This window comes from Megascapheus bottae, chromosome 12, assembly GCF_031878675.1.
Source record: "Megascapheus bottae isolate mThoBot1 chromosome 12, mThoBot2.hap1, whole genome shotgun sequence".
Taxonomy (NCBI): Eukaryota; Metazoa; Chordata; class Mammalia; order Rodentia; family Geomyidae; genus Megascapheus; species Megascapheus bottae.
This window is the reverse complement of record NC_143520.1, coordinates 45,171,748-45,192,278: the sequence shown is the minus strand read 5'-3', so window position 1 is coordinate 45,192,278 and position 20,531 is coordinate 45,171,748. Positions and strand designations below refer to the sequence as shown.

The 20,531-nt window shown below is 34.4% G+C and overlaps 1 protein-coding gene across 2 annotated transcripts in view; it reads right to left on the bottom strand.

Moving 5' to 3' along the window:
* Dpp10 (dipeptidyl peptidase like 10) overlaps positions 1-20,531 on the bottom strand; it is a 636,241-nt gene that overhangs the window by 274,321 nt on the left and 341,389 nt on the right. For both annotated transcript variants that reach the window (XM_090342925.1, XM_090342926.1), the window contains exon 5: positions 18,700-18,774. In XM_090342925.1, coding sequence (XP_090199051.1) covers positions 18,700-18,774 — 75 coding nt within the window. The remainder of the gene's footprint in view (positions 1-18,699; positions 18,775-20,531) is intronic.

The window sequence follows — 20,531 nt, the reverse complement described above, 5'->3', positions numbered from 1 at the left end:
AGCATTATGCTCCATTTTTCATAACATTTGGGCTTTCCTTTAGAAAAGTGTCTCTCCCCCTTTCTGTATGCTTAAAATAATCTTGGTGGATATAATTCTACCCAAACTGTTCAAACAGGCTAGCTTGGTGCACAGTGAGCATTGAAATCAGACTGTCTCACTGTTTGGCTCAAGGATAGGTTTGATTTTGGGAGGAAGAAAGTGTCAGAACTGTAGAAATCGTATAGATGAAGATGGAGAAAGAACATAGGGTGTGCAGAAATTTTCATCCTGTGTAGTACACGTGGAGCTTCAAACATGAAAAAAGATAAAGATAGAAAACTAGAAGAGCCAGAGCATATAGATCCCAATCCATTCACCAAGTTATGTGGGGGAAGGAAGGTTTAAAATCACAATGACTTTTGTTGAGAATAACTGCACCTCTGGGACATATTTAATGCAAATTCAGAAAACACAAAAGCAGCTTCTTGATATGAGGATGACTAATATATACATTATTCAACAGGAAGCATCAGTGCATTTAATATTTTTGTAACCAAATACCAACATTATGCTTTTGTAGGATGCATTTGGCAATAGGAGAAATGTGAGTTCTGGAGCTACAATGCAGGGTCAAACTTAACAGGACCAAAGAATTTTTTGCAGTAGAAATAACTAGCATTCTGGACAGCAAAGCACAATCAGATGAGTTAAAGTGGTAGTAGTAGATTACTGAGATGTCAAGTATTAATTATGTACATGTTATTACATCTAGTAAAAGCAGAAAACACTATATTTTGGTGAGTAGGAAGACAATACTTCTGCACCTATGCTAAAGTTGCATATAATATAAATGAGAAATTATATAAGGATCAGTGCTCTTTTCAAATGAATTTAGATCTATCTGTGCATAGAATAATGGACATAATAAACATTGAGGTCTATTGATAGATGTTTTATGTATCTAATTAACTTCCTTGCACCACATGTTACCTCTAGATGTTAAACTCTTGGAAGCAAGAAGATTTAATTCACTCAAAGCTATTGATGTTTGAAGCTAAATAGAATCCTGAAATCTGATGGTGGTACAGCAGAACCCTCTATAAGGGCTCTATAAATAATTCTCACTGCATCCACCACTAAACTACGTTGATTCCTGAAGAATACAGTAAATACAAAATGAATCTCTTTATATCTTTCTCTCTCTGTCTCTGTAACCCCCATGTGATCATTCGCAGGGAAGTGGATGAAGCTAGAGCAAATCAAGTTGAGTGAGACAAGTCAATACAAAAGGAACAAAAGGTGCATGGTATCCTCAATATGTGGCTATTAGATCTAAACAGTACAAGAGAGAGGACTCAATACTTGCATACCCAATGCTAAGGACATGGTATTGGAAATATAAACATAACTACATAGACATAAAAACCTGTGAATCTATAGACATCATGTTTTATTTCATAAATTAATATGTATCTATGATATAAAAACCCTTAGCCTAATTTTGATTATGTTCTAAAACTAAGTGTCAGAGACTGAATATAAAGATTCCCTTCCTGCATACTCATTTGTTAAACATGTCATTAGAAATATGATGTAAAAATAAATGTTAATAAATTCTTTAATAAAAATAAAAAAATAAATACAATTTCATATGGAATAATAAAAGACCCCATATAGCAAAAACAATTCTTAGCAGAAAGAACAGTGCAAGAGTAATTTCAATACCAAACTTTAGACTCTATTACAGAGCTATAGTGACCAAAACAACTTGGTACTCACACAAGAACAGGCCTAAAGATCAATGGAATAGAACTGATATTAACCCACAGATCTATGGCCACCTAATTTTTGATAAGGGAGCCAAAAAAATAGAATGGAAGAAAGACAGCCTCTTCAACAAGTGGTGTTGACAGAACTAGTTAAGCACCTACAGACAACTGTAGTTGGATCCTTCTTTGTCACCCTGCACTAGGATTACCTCCAAATGGATCAAAGACCTGAAGGTAAAAGCTGACACATTGAAAACTTTACAAAAAGTAACAGGTGATACACTCAGTCACCTTGGCACAGGTTGAAACTTTCTTAATAAGGAACAAGAAACACAACAAATCAGAGAAAGTCTGGATCAATGGGACTGCATTAAACTGCACAGCTTCTGTTTGGCAAAGGACATACCTAGCAAATTAACTAGAAAGCCTACAGAGTGAGAGAAGGTCTTCACTAACCATACAACAAACAAAGGCCGCATATCTAAAATACATCAACAGCTCAAATAATTGAATCACTCCAAAACTAATCTCCAAACAACAGCCATCCCATTAAAAGACAGGCCAAAGAATTAAAGAGAGTCTTCTATGAAGAAGAAATAAAAATGACCTACAGACACATGAAGAAATGCTCAACATCTCTGGCCATAAAAGGAATGCAAATCAAAACAACTCTTAAGATTCCACCTCACTCCAGTTAGAATGGCCAGGATCAGGAAAACGAATAACAACAGATGCTGGAGGGGATGTGGCCAGGAGGGATCACTACTACACTGTTGGTGGGAGTGCAACCTCGTTCAGCCACTATGGAAAGCAATATGGCAGTGCCTCAAAAGGCTAAACATAGACCTCCCCTATGACCCAGCAATTCCACTACTTGGCATTTACCCAACATCCAGAAACTAGGGCATACTAAATCCACTACCACAATGATGTTCATTGCAGCACTATTCACCATAGCAAAGATGTGGAACCAACCTAGATGTCCCTCAGTTGATGAGTGGATCAACAAGTTGTGGTATTTGTACACAATGGAATTCTATGCTACTGTCAGAAAAAACCACATCGCCACATTTGTTAGGAAATGGAAAGACTTAGAAAAAAATCATATTAAGTGAAGTAAGCCATACTCAAAGGAAATTAGGCTCAATGGTTTCCCTCATTTGTCATAATCTGTGGAAACCTTGGGCTCTCCTAGCAGAGATCTGCAATAGAGCAAAATCTTGATACATAAGGCCATATAGTATGAATCTAATTGAAAGGACCTCCAGGATATTGAAACAAAAGCCATATAATGAATGATTGTTGTCCTTAATGTACTATATCTTTTATCTCCTTTGCTGTCCCTTGGTTATCTCATATTGTTACAGTATCTCACTTTGTTATCTGATATATTGGATTTATTTGTATTTGGTTATTTGAAATTGGATAGGGAAGGGGGAAAACCAAGATGGGGGTGGCGGAGGGGAGGGTAATGGGGACCAAGACATGTGAAAGGGTATCAATATATGTGAATTAATGCATCTTCTATCTGGCAAATATCATGCAATCCTTTTATTAATTACAATAAAAAATTAAAAAAAAAAGAAATCTAATAACAACAGATGATGGAAAGGATGTGGCCAGGAGGGATCACTTCTACACTGTGGATGGGAGTGCAAACTCCTTCAACCACTATGGAAAGCAGTATGGCAGTTCCTCAAAAGACTAAACCTAGAGCTCCCCTATGACCCAGCAATTCCACTATTTGGCATTTACCCAATTGTCCAGAAACAAGGACTTAATGAATCCACTAGCACAGCGATGTTCATTGCAGTACTATTTACCATAGCAAAGATATGGAACCAACCCAGATGTCCCTCAGTTGATGAATGGATCATCAAGATATAGTATTTATACAGAATGGAGTTCTATACTGCTGTCAGAAAGAATGGCATCTCCCCATTTGTAAGGAAATGGAAAGATTTAGAAAAAGTCATATTAAGTGAAGTAAGCCAGACTCAAAGGAAATTAGGCTCAATGGTTTCCTCATTTCTCATAATCAGTAGAACCCTTGGGCTCTCCTAGCAGAGATTTGCAATAGAGCAAAACCTAGGTACATAAGGCCATATAGTATGACATTAAATGAAAGGACCTCCAGGATATAGAAACAAAAGCCATATAATGAGTGATTGTTGTCCTTAATGTACAATGTTATCTCTCAACTCTTTTGCTGTCCCTTGGTTGTCTCATATTATTACAGTATTTCACCTTGTTATCAGATATATTGTATATATGTGTATTTGGTTCTTTGAAATCAGATAGGTAAGGGGGAAAACAAGATGGGTTTGGGGGGGAGGGAAAAGTGAAGCAAGACATGAGAAAGCGTATTAATATTTGTGAAGTAATGCACCTTCTATGTGGTGAATATAATGTAATTTCTATTAATTATATTAACAAATATATGGAGAAAGAAAAAAAACAAATAAATAAATTTCAAATACTTTTTAGTTGTCTCTTAATTTTGTCCCTCCTGGTTAATTAGTACTTCTTTTTGCTTTCATGCTTTTAATCAAGTTTTTATTGTGCAATATTTAATATCATACATTTGCTCTAATAGGACTCTCACAGTTGATTGGGTTATTGAGTAAAATGCATTTGACCAATGGAATACAAGAGAAATAGATTGTATTTTAACTTAAGTAGAGGCCAATTCTACTCACAATTATGTGAGTGCTTTTCTCACATAGAAAGAAATAACAAATGTCATAATATTTGAGCCTAATAAAATCATTTACAAATTGATTAAGTGTATCTAATATAAACTTGTGAAATGAATTTGGAAATAGTGAAATAAAAAAGAGATAGGTTGTTTTATTTTCTTTTTAATACAAATGTCTATTGTATCATGGAAGCCTGTATCATCACATAGAATTTTTCAAAGATTTGGTTTCTTTATAAAAGATTCTGTTATTTTCTAACTCTGCAAAGCATCTTCCCCAAATGGCTATATATGTAATAGCCAGATGGTTTTAAATGTACTGTTCCAAATTATTTGACAAAATGAAAGATGAAGCATGACCTTCCTGAGTGTTTTATTGTAAGTTATCGTTCATGTCTTGATTAGAGTATTTCTGTAGGGAAATATTGGGATGAATGTATACAAGCTGACATTTGGTGTCAGTGATAAAAAGTGGTAAGGCAGAGCTAAAATGAAATCAAGGAAAAAAATCAAATTATGAACTCTCCAACAGGCCAGGGTCAGAGCTTCTAAGGATTTCATCAGGCTTAGAAGATGAGTGCTCTATTATCAGACGCCTGATAATCCATATTTGAATTAAATTATATTTGTTTATGTAGCTGTGATTATGGTTAGAGAATTAGGGGGCCTGGAAAGACCTGTAGTCCCTCATGTTTGTGCAGGCCACTCTGCAATTTGACTTTGATGAACCTTTCAATAAACTTACTACTTTAATTTCTCAAATAACATTCATTGAGCATTTAACAATTTGTAGAGAAGAGCTTGATGGATATGATGAGACCACACTCCTTGAAAGGTTCAGTTACTAACGTCTTTTTTATCTCATTCCCTAAAACATGATCAACACCATGATTATGCAGCTCAACTAATCACAATAAATAATTATCTTAATTATCATCAGCAAGTTTCTAAGTAATTGAGGAGTAAGAATGTTGAACCAAATTACTATAGTGTGGAAAACCCAATGTGAGTGGGGAAAGGAGCAAATATGGTTTCTGTCCTATTACAGAAGAGTCCATGTATGGTTTTGACTTATTAAGACTTAAGACGATGTAGTAGCATTTCCTTTTGCCCACATCTCTGCCATTATCTGTTTCTATCAAATTTGATGTTCCTCTTTTTCTTTTTTTTTCTTTTTTTTTTTTCCCTATGTATTTGGTACCAAGGAATTGAACCCAGGGCTTCATGCATGCTAGACAAGTATTCCACCACTGGGTCATGCTCCCGGTCCCTTTTTTTAATTTTTTTTTGCCTTTTTTTTATCTTCTGTTACTGTATTTGATTTTGGTACCCTTGGTCTTGTATAAACATTTATCTGATTTTGGATAAGAAGAGGAACAGCATAATGGTGAGACAAAGGACAAAGGGAGAACCAGTGCAACAATGAAACTCACAAGACAGTCTGTTGTAAATGAACTTTACAGCTTGGGAGGTAGGTGGGGCTGAGGGGAAGGAAAGTGGGAGAAAAATCGATAGGAGGTAACAATGTTCGACAAGAAATGTATTCATTACCTTTCATTTGTAACTGCAAATACAACCCTCTGTGATCACCTTGACAATTAAATTGCATTTAAAAAAAAGACAAGACACTTGAAAAATACAACTGCCATCTACTTAAGGCAACGTGTATATATAGAGACACATACATATATACACATGCATGTCCCTACTTATTATTAGGTTCAAATTGAGTAAAGTTTGAATATCTAAAGCTCCTTACAGGCTCCTTATTGAAGGCTGATCCCCAATTGATGGCATTATTTCCAGATGTGATGAAAACTTTGGAAAGGGAGGCCTAGATGGATGTTGTAGTTCGCTGTGCATTTGCCTGTGAGGGTTTTACCTGGTTATTAGTAGCTTCTTCTCTCTAAATCCTGGTCACCATGGGGTAAGCTTCTCTGTAACCTACTCCCTGCCTTAAGAGATCGAAGACTTCTGCCACTGTGAGCCAAAGGCCCACATTCTCGCATTGTTGAGATGAGGTGTATAATTGTTTATATGAGGTTTATATGAGATATAGTAATGAGTAACCTAATACAATAACCAATTCAGTCATATTGTATTTTTATTTACCTATTTCCTATTATCATCTTGAAGTAGTTCTGCCAAAGGGTTTCAATTCAGCATGTCAGTCAATGATTGCAATGCATCTTGATCTAGTCATTTCACTCTTAACTGACGTAAACTTCATCTGACTGGAGAGAGCTTACCACAGCAAGGATGTTTTACTTTTTATAGATGTTTTAGTGACCCATTAAGAAGGAAGGCAAAAGAAGTCTTCAGTTCCACTGGCTTTTCATATGTGGAAAATCAAAAAGGATATTCTAAAACCTCTATGGAGGTTTACACTCTAATTCAAACTATTACAGTAATTACTAAATTCAGGTTACTCCGAGTTTCCTCTTGTCATTTCTTCAGTTCCAATTCCAAGTAGAGGGAGCAAGAGCTAAGGAAAATGAACTATAGAAGGCCTGAGAGCATGGAAGAAAGGAGATCAAGATTCCCTTCTCGTAGTTCTAGGTGAGAGGACAGAATGGGAAACCAGTAGCTCCTGAGGACTATATAGAGGACTATAGAGAAAGATTTCCAGTAAACAGACAGATTTTTGCCTGACGTAAGAAAATTCCTACACTTCATAAATCTGTAAATGATATACAATTTGACACCCCATGTTTTAATTCATCACAGATAGCATCAAAGATGAAAAGCAGCACATGTTTGAAGTAGATGCTTTCTGACTCATTTCCAGTTAATCTCCCAATTTATACTGCACCAGTCTCCCATTGTTCTGTCTCCATTATGTGGTCTCCATGATTGTTCTTCAGTATCACAACAAATGTTCCCACTTTTTTTTTTTTGCCAGTTTTGGGCTTAAGCTCAGGGCCTGAGCACTTGAACTTTCTCAAGGCTAGAGCTCTACCACTTGAGCCTCAGCACCACTTCTGGTTTTATTTCTATGTATGTAGTACCGAGGAATCGAACCTGGGTCTTCATGAATGCAAGGCAAGCACTCTACCACTAGGCCAAAAACTCCCAGCCCCATGTTCCCACTTTTTATGCCCAGGAGAACACTTAATCATATGCATAACCATTTTAGTGTTTTGTTTTGTTTTTAGTTTTAAGCTTTCCTTTACCAAATGAATTAAAATTCTTTCTACTACAAATTTCTCCCACTCTAGTGTACATTCTCAAATAAAAGGAAACAAGTATAAATATCTATCTTTATTACTGATGCCTAGCATATTTCCTGACATACATTTATTTATTTTTTATTTAATTTATTGTTATTATAAAAATGATACACATAGGGATTACAATTCCATGACTCAGGTAATGAGTATATTTCCTTTTCATGCTTTCAATTATTTAAAAATAAACAACTTGATGCTGTGAAAAAATACAAGGCAGTTAGTATATGAAAATGAGCAAGGTATATATTTTAATTTTAATTGTTTCAGAGGAAAGAAAAATGTCTCTCTTTCCTATTGATATGGGATAATGTAAAGAAATAATCTTGTGAATTTGAGAATATATTATCTGGATCAAACTCTGCCACTTTTATCATTTGACATTTTTTGGGTGGTACTGGGATTTAACTTGGGGTCATGTTAGGCAAACTCTCTACGAATTGAACTACAGTACCAGTCCTACTATCATTCCTCCTTGGAGGCCTCAGTGCTCTCAGCAATAAATCAGCTTGTCTGAGAGTCCACTCTAGCATTTAAAAAAAATTAAATTCTTGATAACTATCTCATAGTTTTTTCTTCTACCAAAAAGAAACAATTTGGGCAACAGAGGAGACAAAGTTTTAACAGAAAAGCCCTCTCCTTTCTCTCTTAATCATTGAGAGAAAACAAGACAAAGCCAAAAGAATGTCCAAAGTCTTAGGTCCAGTATCAAAATTTGCATCCTTCTAACTGAAGAAAGGAAAGCTTTTACAATGCTTTCCCCATGGTATCCTACCACTTCTGCCCTGCATGATTCAGTGTCATACTGTGTGTGTTTGTGTGTATTTGTGCGTGTGTGTGTGTGTGTGTGTGTGTGTGTGTGTGTGTGTATTGGCTCCATGATTTGAACTCAGAGCCTCCCGCTCTTAGCTTTTCTTGTTCATAGTTGGAACTCCATGCTTGGGCTGCTTGAAACCTAGGCATGAGCCACCAGTGTCCTACTAAAGACAGCTACTTAAGTGAAAATCTGTCTAAATATGAGTGGATTAATTTTCTTTTGACCCTTAAAATAAGCCATATCTCAACTGAGCTTGTTTATTCATTCTTGATGGAAACAATAGGTTATACTCCTTTGTAACAAATGAATTCATGCCAAAATAAATTCTATCAATCTTGGCCAATATGTCTTTATTTCCCCTGACTTTTGTTAAGACTACCCTTTCAGAATATAACCTGTTTTTTTAAGATGTGCTTGCTTAGGAATTAAGACAAAGTCAGTGGAAAAGATAATGTCAGCATGAAAAGAACCTGTATGAATCAAAATTGCTTGTCCTTTATCATAGATAACCTAGCTACCAGATAACTCAGAAGACTTACATATAAAAACAAGAAATTAAAACAATGGCAACAAAAACAAATATTTGTAAATCCAGAAAGCTACCTAATTGATGATTTCCTCAGTGTTACTCAGTATTCTACAGATGAATGTCACAGGGAATTTTCATTTTTATTGCTGGTTTCGTGACATAAAATGATAAATATTATAAACACATGGTAAATGATGTAGTAGTGTGTACTATTCCAGCACTTATAGGAGGAAGACAAGCATGTAAGTTGTTTTTCTTCATGATTTTATTTATTTGTTTTTTTCACCTTTGCAGTACAAAGACTATTTTTGAACCTATTTAATTTCTTGTTCCCTTTGAAGTTACAATTGTTAAATAAAACTCTGTTTAATATTAATGTAAATTGAAATCAACACAATGACTGTTTCCCTCTAGTGATTCTTGGCAGTTAGATCTCATTTCTATAATTACTTGTTAGAAGTAGGAGAAATTTTAATCAGATGTTGACACTCATTCAAAGCAGCATCTGCATTTAGTACAGTGAAACTTATATTCCCATGTGCACCTGAACACAATAACTCTTGTTCTTTGAAGTCAGAGAAATTCTTTATGCTACCACCTACACTTGATAGGAAAAATAAAAAAGATAAATTCAGCTTGAAGCACACTTATAAGTAAGTAATAATAGTTATACCACTTGTGAAATACCACAGGGAATATTTCCAATTACCTTAACAGGAATAAAGAAATCAGATTTTCATGGCAAACCTTTTATTTTGTTTGTCTTTCTTACTTTTTTCTTCTTTTTATCAAAATGAATGAGGTTTCCTGCATTTGGTGGACTTTATCCTAGAAGTTTTCCTTGTGTCCCAGGCATATTTGTGACACTGATCTGAAATGCTGGCCTTCAGTGACACTGCAAATCCCACTTTCCATTATCATCAGCAACTTGAATTTCCTGAGTTTTGTTCATTTACTAAGGTGTTTTCTGAGGCCTGTCAAAAGGATGACTTATACCACTTCTTTGACAGAGTAAAAGACAAACTTGGCTTAAGTAATATAATTTTCCAAATGGACTGGAATTTTCTGGCAGACCCACTTAGTGTTGGCTATCTGACATGACCCCAAAAAAGCACAGCTATCATCAGTTAAGAAATGCTTCATTTCCATTCAGCTATCTTCTCTCGCAGTCTCCATTCTGAGGAGGACCCCACCCTGAAGCAAAGTCCTCTGAGTCTCAGGAGGTAACTTCTCACTTAATCCAGCAAATTCCATGCCTTTGTTCCTTAGACAAATGCCTGCAGGCATTTGAGGGTCATGGATGATGATGGCTTACCACATCCAGGATGAACATTTGATAAAAATCAACACCTACATTCCAATAATCCAGTGCAAAATTCATTTCATCCTTTTTTTAAAAAATAAATAAATCCCACTAGAGATAATGTTGAGGTAGAGGTTTTTGCTGTAATCCTAGGGAAGAAAGGATTCCTTTGATCTGTTCAGCATTTGAAAGTAACTTCATAGGAAACATTAAGCCATACTCATTGTAGGATTACTCTTCCTAGACATCTGTTACAAGAGCACTGACCAGGGTGTCTTCTGGGTCTTTTAGGACTTCCCTCATTGTCCTTCATCTGAATGTCACCCTTAATGCTTGTGTCCTATCCCACTGATCAAACCACACTGTGCTTCTTGAATGCTCCAAACAATTACTAAGGAAGAGTTTTAATCTTCTGGTAGGTAATCCTCCAGATATGTAGGTGGGTTTTTCCTTCCTTAATCCAAGCTTTTGCTTCCATTTCTTCTAGAATTGGTTTCCGGGGCACCCCACTAAAAACTACACACTTCTCTGTGGAAATTCCTTTCTTTAGTTGCAATTCTCAGTATAGTATTGTACAAACAAAGGGGACAAGCTATTGATGCATAGATCTTTAGGTACTATACATAATTACAGTAATGATAATAATAATAAACCCATTACAAAAAGTGATACACAATATGCACTGGTTAAAGAAAAATGTCAGAGATGGTGAGTAGTGGTTTGCGGAGATAGAGAAGGTGAGAGTGTGTCTATAATGAAGCACCCTGAGATTTCCTTTGTGAAGGCAGAAGTCTGCCTTTTAATAGTAGTGATTGTGTATATATTTGATAAAATCTCATACACAAAGATATACCAAAGATGACAGTATAGAAAAACAGATAAAAAATGAAAAAGAGCCATTATTTACTTAATTTTATTATGCAAACTCTTCCTAGTTTGATAATATATTATTACAAGTTAAAGCAATAGTTTGATAATGGGTTCAGGAGATAAAGGTCAAAGAAGCACTTTTGAAGTTGATATAGGCCTATATTTAAAACTAAAAGCAAATAAAACTGCAATTAAATGTACAATTGCACTCAAGGACAGCGACCCGGCCCAGAGTTCAAGCCCCATGACCCTCCCCCTGAAAAAAATAGTATAATCGCATTTTCCTAGCACTATCACTATGTAATATGCCACATCATTTACTTATTTTTTCTTTATTTTTTATAATTGTACATAAGTCCTAGGTGGTCAAGAATTTTCATTTATTTTGAATTATATCTCTTGGATAGAGCAATAAGGGCCTAATATTTGTTTGTAGTTACTGATCCTTCATGTATTATACTTTAAATGTTGAACATAACATTATAGTTAGCACAAGATTTTAATTTTTGATCATAGTTCTGCTGTTTTTTCTCTTGTTTATTGTAAAGGTGATGAACAGGATGGGTTATAGTTATGTAAGTAAAGTGATGAGTACATTACTTTTTGAATACTGTTTTCAAAAGCAAATCCATGCATTTGACTTTTTGTTTTCCAATTGAAAAAAATCAATATTTTAAAAGTTAGATTTAATATCATATATACAATACAGAACTAGCAAAAATGGTACTCAACATAAAATACTTGGAAACAACTGGAAGTTTACACTTGTATAGTTTTAACAAAACTGATATCATTTGACTTGGTTCATTTTCAGAACTGTGGTCACAGTTCAATTTGAAATGCAAAAATGATCATCATGGCATTATTTATAGTAAACCTAAGTGTCCAGTAACAAGTAAAAAGTTACATGGTTTTGGTGTTTCATCACATAATCTGAAGTATTTTTTTCTAAAAATGTAAAAACAGTAAATGAGAAAAATAAAACTATTACACAATAAAAAAAATCTGAAAGTTCATTCTTCAATTCATATTAGCCACATGCCAAGTGCTCAGTAGGTACTTACTGCCCAGATCTGGATTATTTGATTTTATTAACTCAAGGTAAAGTAGGTTAGCATTCACATAACTGTGGTCAATAAAGTACCTCAGTTAATATAGTGCTTTTCCTCCTTTTATATTTTAATAGACTTTCATAAATTCTTTCCTTATATTTAACATTAAGTTTAATCATGTTGGCCTGCACTGACATTTTAAGATTGTATAATATTATTTCAGTAAATCAACTCTCATTTCCAACCCACTCCTTGAAAACAGTGATAAATTTCCAAACATCCATTTATTTAAAACCCATTAATACACATGAAGCTGGAAAAGACCATGGAAATGGAAATAATTCTAGTTTATGATATATCAATAGGAACTCCAACGTATAACATTAACCACAGGTTTATAAGTCATCCAGCTTCAAAACAGGTCTAATTATTAGCTTCAAAACCACATTCAAAATTATTTCACTTTCAAAAAAACCTTCTTCTGTATCTCTGTATTGCCTTGCTTTCTTCAGTCCTTCCAGTCAATCTTGTCTGCTTTCTTTATTTCTCTCTTTCTCTCCCTTTTTAAGGACTTCTAGTATCTGTTTTGTGAATGTATACATCATATACTTATACATTTCTATGTATATATATACACACATATGAATATATGTGTATACTTATGCATATATAGAAAGCTTATACTAGCATATATTCCACACCAAATCAGCCCTCTTTTCTGAGCTTTAAGCTCAAGGTTACTTTGGGAAATGTTGTAGCAGTTTAGCAGCACAAATAAGAAAAGGTGCTTATATGTATAAGCACAAGATGGTGAAATGATTATGGATAAATTAAAAAAACCCATATATTAAAAATGGCAGTCACTTTCCTTGATGGCATTTTGCCTAGGTTTATCATTAATCTGATTATTTAAAATATTTGTACATCCCAAGTGTTATAGTTTAATAGCCTAGACAATCCCATGACCAGACCATGTACTGCCTCAGACTTCTTAAATATGTTTCTGCAATTGTGAAGCACCAAAGTATTAAGGGCTAGAATTTAATTAGATAATTCACTAGAACAGAGTTACTTTTTCAAGCAGTAGTGCATGCAGGATTCATTTTACAGGAATTAATTCTCCATTGAAATAGATACTTATCAGAAGGAAGTTTGTGGTCTGCAGACCTAGAGAGCAGTAAGGACTAAAGCTAAATGGAATGCATCTTACCTTAGAGAATAAAGCAAAGTAAGATGGGAGAGCAGAGGACAACAGAGCAGACACAGCACAGGTAAAACTGACATGGCCTTTTTATTACACAAGATTTAATGAATGATTCACCTACATTTTTATTCAGGAAGAGTTAATCTTCATGCAAATTTATGTAGCCTTATGCATAAAGAATAATACTAATTATACCAAAATATCAGCAAATTTAATTATATTTTGACCACAAATACAAGACAGAATACAGTAATCATGTAAAATAGTTAACTTTTCTATTTAACATGTATTTTAAAATCAATCAACAAGAAATCTATAAATAAGAATTCATTTAAATGGTTTAAAAATGTTTGTTTTGAAGGACATACTAAAATCACTAGCACAACGATGTTCATTGCAGCACTATTTACCATAGCAAAGATAGGGAATCAACCCAGATGCCCCTCAGTTGATGAGTGGATCAACAAGATGTGGTATTTATACAGAATGGAATTCTATGCTGCTATCAGAAAGAATGGCATCGCCCCATTTGTAAGGAAATGGAAAGACTTAGAAAAAATCATATTAAGTGAAGTAAGCCAGACTCAAAGGAACATAGGCTCAATGATTTCCCTCACTTATAATCAGTAGAAACCTTGGGCTCTCCTAGGAGAGATTTACAATAGAACAAAACCTAGATACATAAGGCCATATAGTATGACACTAAATGAAAGGACCTCCAGGATGTAGAAACAAAAACCATATAATGAGTGATAGTTGTCTTTAATGTATTATGTTATCTCTCATTCTTTTTTGCTGTCCCTTGGCTATCTCATATTGTTAAGTATTTCACCATGTTATCTGATGTATTGTACATATGTGTATTTGGTTATTTGAAATCAGATAGAGAAGTGGGAAAAATAAGATGATGAGTGGCGGTGGGAGGAAGGAAATGGGGACCAAGACATGAGAAAGGGTATCAATTTTGTGAAATAATGCACCTTCTATCTGGTGAATGTAATGTAACCCTTCTATTAATTACAATAAAAATATATGAAACAAAAAAGTGTTTGTTTTGATTTTGTTTCTTTAAAATATATAACCCTTTCCACAACTACTTCAAGATAATAAAATCGATTGGATAGGGCAGACAGAGTCGCCCTAGGCTATATAATTCTAACTTTTCATAAGGCAGGCCTCAAGAGAATGAAGTTCAAGGCCAGCCCAGGCACAGAATTCTTGAGATATTTATCAATATAAAAGCTGGATTTGGTGGTACATGTCTACCATTTTAGCTACATGACAAGCAGAAGTAGGAGGATTACAGTTCAGGCATAAGGCTCTATAGAAAAATGAGCAAACTAAAAATGGTTTGGGGTATGCCGCAGGTGATAGATGCCTAACCAATACAAGGCCATGAGTTAAAATATTTGTACCCTAACGATTGAAAAAAGAAAAAAAAAGGAGTCTATATATAAAACTCTGTTCATTTTCCAATGAAATCTGGAGTTTGGCTTTTAATTCTATTTTCTTTTTAATCTACTCATATTTTCTTGAGGCAATTGTATAAAGGTGTTTCCATTCAAAAGAGCAGTTTATGAATACAGTATCTGTTGATCAATGTCACCTCTTTTATGATCAATGTCACCTCTTTTAATATTCTCACTACCCTTCCCATCCCACACTTTCCCTCATCTTTCTTAATTTCTAGGTTTTACACTGACATTTTTAACATTTAGCAACTTATGTGTACAATGCATTTTGATGTAGGCCATCCCTTCAACATATTTACATATACTCCGTTCCATCTACATCCTTCCTTATTTTTCTGTTCTGTGGAGAATTCTCAATCCCCCTTTCCAAGTATCCATTTCTTAGTACTCATTCTGTTGAAATTTTACTTAGTTTTTCTAAAGAATTGTACTATTTTGTTTCTTCATAATTTTATTATACTTCAGTTAATTCATTTATAACTGCTTAAGATACCATACAATGTATTCTTAGATTTTTGGGCACAAGCTAAATAGAAAGACCAGAGTATAGGAGAAGAGTTTTACCACCTCACAGATGAAGTCCTAATATCCAAGATATAATACTTAGAGCTAAACAAAAATTAAAATATCAAAAATAAACTCATGGGCTGGGAGTTTGGCCTAGTGGTAAAGTGTGTCCTTAGCATGTATGAAGACTCAGGTTTGATTCCTTCATATACATAGAAAAGGCTGGAAGTGGTGCTATGGGTCAAGTGGGAGAACTCTAGCATTGAGAAAGGCCAAAGACAGTGTTCAGGCCCTGAGTTCAAGCCCCAGGACTGGAAAAAAATTTTAAAAACTTGGCTCACAAAGAAACAACTCAGTTAATAAATGCACTAATAACTTAATGAGAGGGTCCTCAGAAGAAGCAAATATGGCTAAGAGATACATGAAGACATGTTGAACATCTCTGGCCATAAAGGAAATACAAATCAAAGCAACACTGAGATTTCACCTCACCCATTATAATGGCCATATCAAGAAAATTAACAATAAAAATATTTGCAAGGATGAGGCTGAAAGGGAACACTGTTATACTATGAGTGGGAATATAAGCTTGTTCAGGCAGTCTGAAAAGGAGTATAGAGTTTCCTCAAAAGACTAAACATAGAGATTACCTACGACACAGCAATTCCACTTTTGGGCATCTATCCAATAGAACATAAACACAAATACACTAAAGCCATCACAAAACTATGTTTATTGCAGCATTATTTACCCTAGCCAAGCTATGGCATCAACCCAGATGTCCCTCGATAAATGAATAGAAAAAGAAATGTAGTATATATACATAATGGAATTCTACTTATCCATCAGAAATACTGGCTTTTAAAACTGAACATAATTCTGACATTCACCCAGATTCCTCCAAAAGTCATAACATTTTTCCTTTTATGTTATACATGCTATTGAAAGGTTCCACACTGTTTATCCAACTACCTGCTAAAGAACATTTGGATTAAGTGGTAGCTATAAAAACTAAACTGCTATAATTTTTGTGTATAGGCTTCTATGTGACAATAGGTTTTCACTGCTTTAGGAAAAATGTCTTGAAATAAGTTTGGCAGGTTGGATGATAGTGCCTGTTGAAGAGACTACCAAAACTACCAAGAAATCATCCAGAATAAGGTGAACCATTTCACATATTCCCATTAGTAATTTTCAAGTTTCTTTCTTTAACTTTAGCAATTTCATAGATATGTAGTTATATCTTATTTCCAAATGAAGCTAAAGATACTGAAATATATATGTTCGTTTGTTGTGTGAATAGCTTTTTCAGTGAAATTTCCCTTTATATGTGGGACTATTTTCTTAGCGTATGATGTTGCCTTAAAATGTTTGATTGCAAACCATTCTCTAAACTAAACACTGCTTTTGGTCAAATATGCAATCAGAAATGTTTTCTTTTCTTTTTTCTTGGTGATGGGACTTGAACTCTGAGCCTGGGCATTGTCCTTGAATTCTCCAGCTCAAGGCTTGAACCACAACAATACTTCCATAAATATTTTCTTTTACACTAGGGTTTCAATTTTCATCATCACAATAGGGTCTTTTACACAAAACTGAATATTGTTTTCATTTCATGGGTTATATATTTTGAGGGAACAAGTTGAACCATACTTTGGGGGAACAATTTATTAAATTTCTCCTTGGTCTTAGATCTCAAGGGCATTTTTTGTTTTTTTTCTTCCCTGCAGGTGTCATATTTACAACTTATATTTACATTCATGACTCATTTGGGGTGAGTGTGCTACTACACGGCCTTCAACTCAAGATCTAGGTACTATCTCAGAGATCTCTACAGCTTGAACTGCAGTTCCACTTATTTTTTATGTTAACTGGAGATAAGACTCTCACAGATTTCCCTACCCAAGCTGGTTTTAAACTGAGATTCTCAAATCTTCATCTCTTGTGTAGCTCATTTTATGCCACCAATAGCAGGCTCTAGCACCATTTTTGAAAGGACTATCTTTCAGCCCATGAACTACTTTTGAAACCTTTTTAAAAATGGTTGACAGATTGTGAGATTAAGTTCCCCACTCTGTTCAACTGAATTATTTGTTTTTTTTTTTTAGTCGATCTTCCTACAGAAATTTGATTTTAAATTCATTATGAGTTTGCTAATAGTCATTTCCAATTTCAGTTCTTCGGGTAAATAATGTTACTTTTGAAACTTACTATAATTTATAGTTTAATTTAAAATCCAACTTTTTTTTACAATAAAAGAATTTCCAAAATCTATGAGTTAATATAATCCAAAGCAGAGAGTATGGATTAAAGGTACAAAATGGGAAATGATGATACTGACTACATAACTCCACATTTTTAGAGTAAATTAACTATTATAAACAAAAATATAAACTCCAAAATAGGTAGCAAAATTTGTATCTTCCAAAAGACTAAAATCACCAAGTAGCAGGTTTGTTGAACTGTGAAATTTCATGTGTTCAAATGATTTCCAAGCATTATATAAGGCTTCCTGCCTGGAGTCCATAAATTTTTATTGTCTGTCTTAAAGCCCATAAAGTTTCCTGAGTGGTTTCCAATCATTTATCCTTTACAGAAACTAATCTGCAGAATTGCCTTTCCAATACTTACTTTGTTTTTGAACTGTGAAAATTATATATCTCTGTGCAAAATACTCAACCACTGTACATATTGCTCCAATTATGCTCTAGAGTTGACATGCAATAATGAAATAGGAATTATCATTAGAATGTGTTATTTAGAGTTAATTTTTTTGCTAGCCCTGGTGTAGGAATTTCTAGGATAAGAAAGCTTGCGTTGAAATACCACCAGATCAGAATCCACTCCCAAAACTAGAACCACATTATTGCAACATTTCCTTCCCAAATCTGCACTATAACTCAAGACATGGCCAGGAGGAAAGTCCAATTTATATGCCCATGAAACATACACACACACACACACACACACACACACACACACACACACACACACACACACACACATAGCAAGGCTAAGCATGAGAAAGTCTCAAACTCTCATTCATCTGATACATTTACTACAGGCACTTGAGAACTTATTCCAGTTCTCAGGTATAGAAGAACAGATGCCTCCAAACCTCTGTGCAACATAGTCATCAGTGTTCCTGTGTAGTTACTGGATAATACTAAAATTTCTAGGTTGGCCAATGCCTAAGTAAAATGATGAACTAAATAATTTTCCTGATGATGCAACAACTAATAATTTCTCACAGAGCGGCATTCCTTTACCTGTTTGACATCATAAGCCAGAAGGACGTACTTTAAATCTGGTGACACGGAGTATCTAGATGCCTTGAAAGTTACCTAGGGAGAAAAAAAGGGATTATTTTAAAAGTCTAAACAGAAATTAACATTCATTTGGATATTTAAATGTCACAATTTTCTCATTTGTCATCACAAAGCCTCTGAAATGGACAATTCATTCTTTATTTTATACGTTGGCATCTGTACAGATGTATGTTGATTATACAAAAGCATATGAATACTTGGAAATTATTCAACTGTTCATTAGGAAAAAATAGTAGATATATTTCTATATACTCTTCCTTAAACATAAGACTAATATTTTATTATGAAAAAATAGAAGCATATTGAAATTCCTAAGAAGCCAAATTTGTGTATTATTTGCATGTGGAATTAATCAAAAGCAAAAGATATCAACATTATATGTCATGATATTCTGTGTCTGTGCTTTTATGTTTTAAAGAGTTCAGTATTTATATTTAATGAAGACACATTAAAGGCAGACTGTCTTTGAAGGAAATTCCCAGAGTAAAACAGATTAAAACACAAATACATAACTGATTCTTTTGATGCCAGACAAACCCTACACCTGACTGATTTTTGAGACTACAATTTAACAATTGAACAGAATTTGTAACAGAATGAATTTAACACATAATGAAAGTGAAACACATGAAGGTACAGAAATGACTTTAGGGGAAAGGGAAGCATTTGTCTAATTCACATTTGAAAAGAAGATAAGCAAATTGGGTTGACACATCAAAACACTAAAAATTACAAAACACTAAAAATTACAAATAAAATTAAAATGGTTTTCATAGTAATATTCTGCATTTCATTTTAGGTTAGTATCCACAGGGGTTTAACAAAAACACAAAAGGCATCTGAGTTTCTGCTTTCCTTATTTATTTCCCTCATTCTCTCTGTCCTCCTTCCCTTCATTTTCAAAACCACAGCTAACACAAAAATCTAAAGTAATTAATACTTAAAGGTTTAAGTAGTTTAAGTATTTTTAAACCATATTTGGTCTTTGCCTATTGCTCCTGGCACGAAGTTAAAAAAAAAAAAAAAACCTTGGATTTCTTAGGCAATAAAAATGTATTCTGTTTCTCACTGCGAACTTTCCAACCATACTTGGATGGAGTACAAGGATGGGGCTAATTTTGACCTTCAGAATGGAAGCTGGTTAGCAAATCATGTCAACCATGTGACGATACGTTGAGAACCTCTAATAGATACCTAAGATTTGAAAGGGAGACTGTTAATTCAATGGTCTTTCCAGTGACTTAAAGATCAAACATGCCCAATGTGTATTTTGACATAAAGCCATCAAAACAAAGTATCACATGTAAAGGATTGAAGGAGCATTCCTGCTTCATCAATATCCATATCCAAGGCTGGTGATACCTCAGCTCCAAAGGCCGAGTTCACAATTCCTCTGGGAGTTCACAATTCCTCTAGGTTCAAAGTCCCTTTAGATCATCCTGCCTACATGTTTATCAACCCCAAAGCCTGTAATATGCAGCCCACAACTGAAGTGGGGCAGTTTTGTGGAATTGGGCCCTATGATCTCAGTAAGAATTGAGTTACAGTATACTCTATCTGTATTATCAAAAGAATAGGATTACAAGCTCTTTTCTGTATGTTAAATTTGAATTGTGCAACACTTAATTTCACAAACTAGAGCAAGCAAGCTGATAGGTTCAGAAGAGGAAACTGAAGAGTCAGGGAAAAACCCCAGCATCTTGGCAATTTCCAAGTTACTTTCCTTATAAAGCAGTTGGAAATGAAACAACAGGAAACTTTGATAATATCAA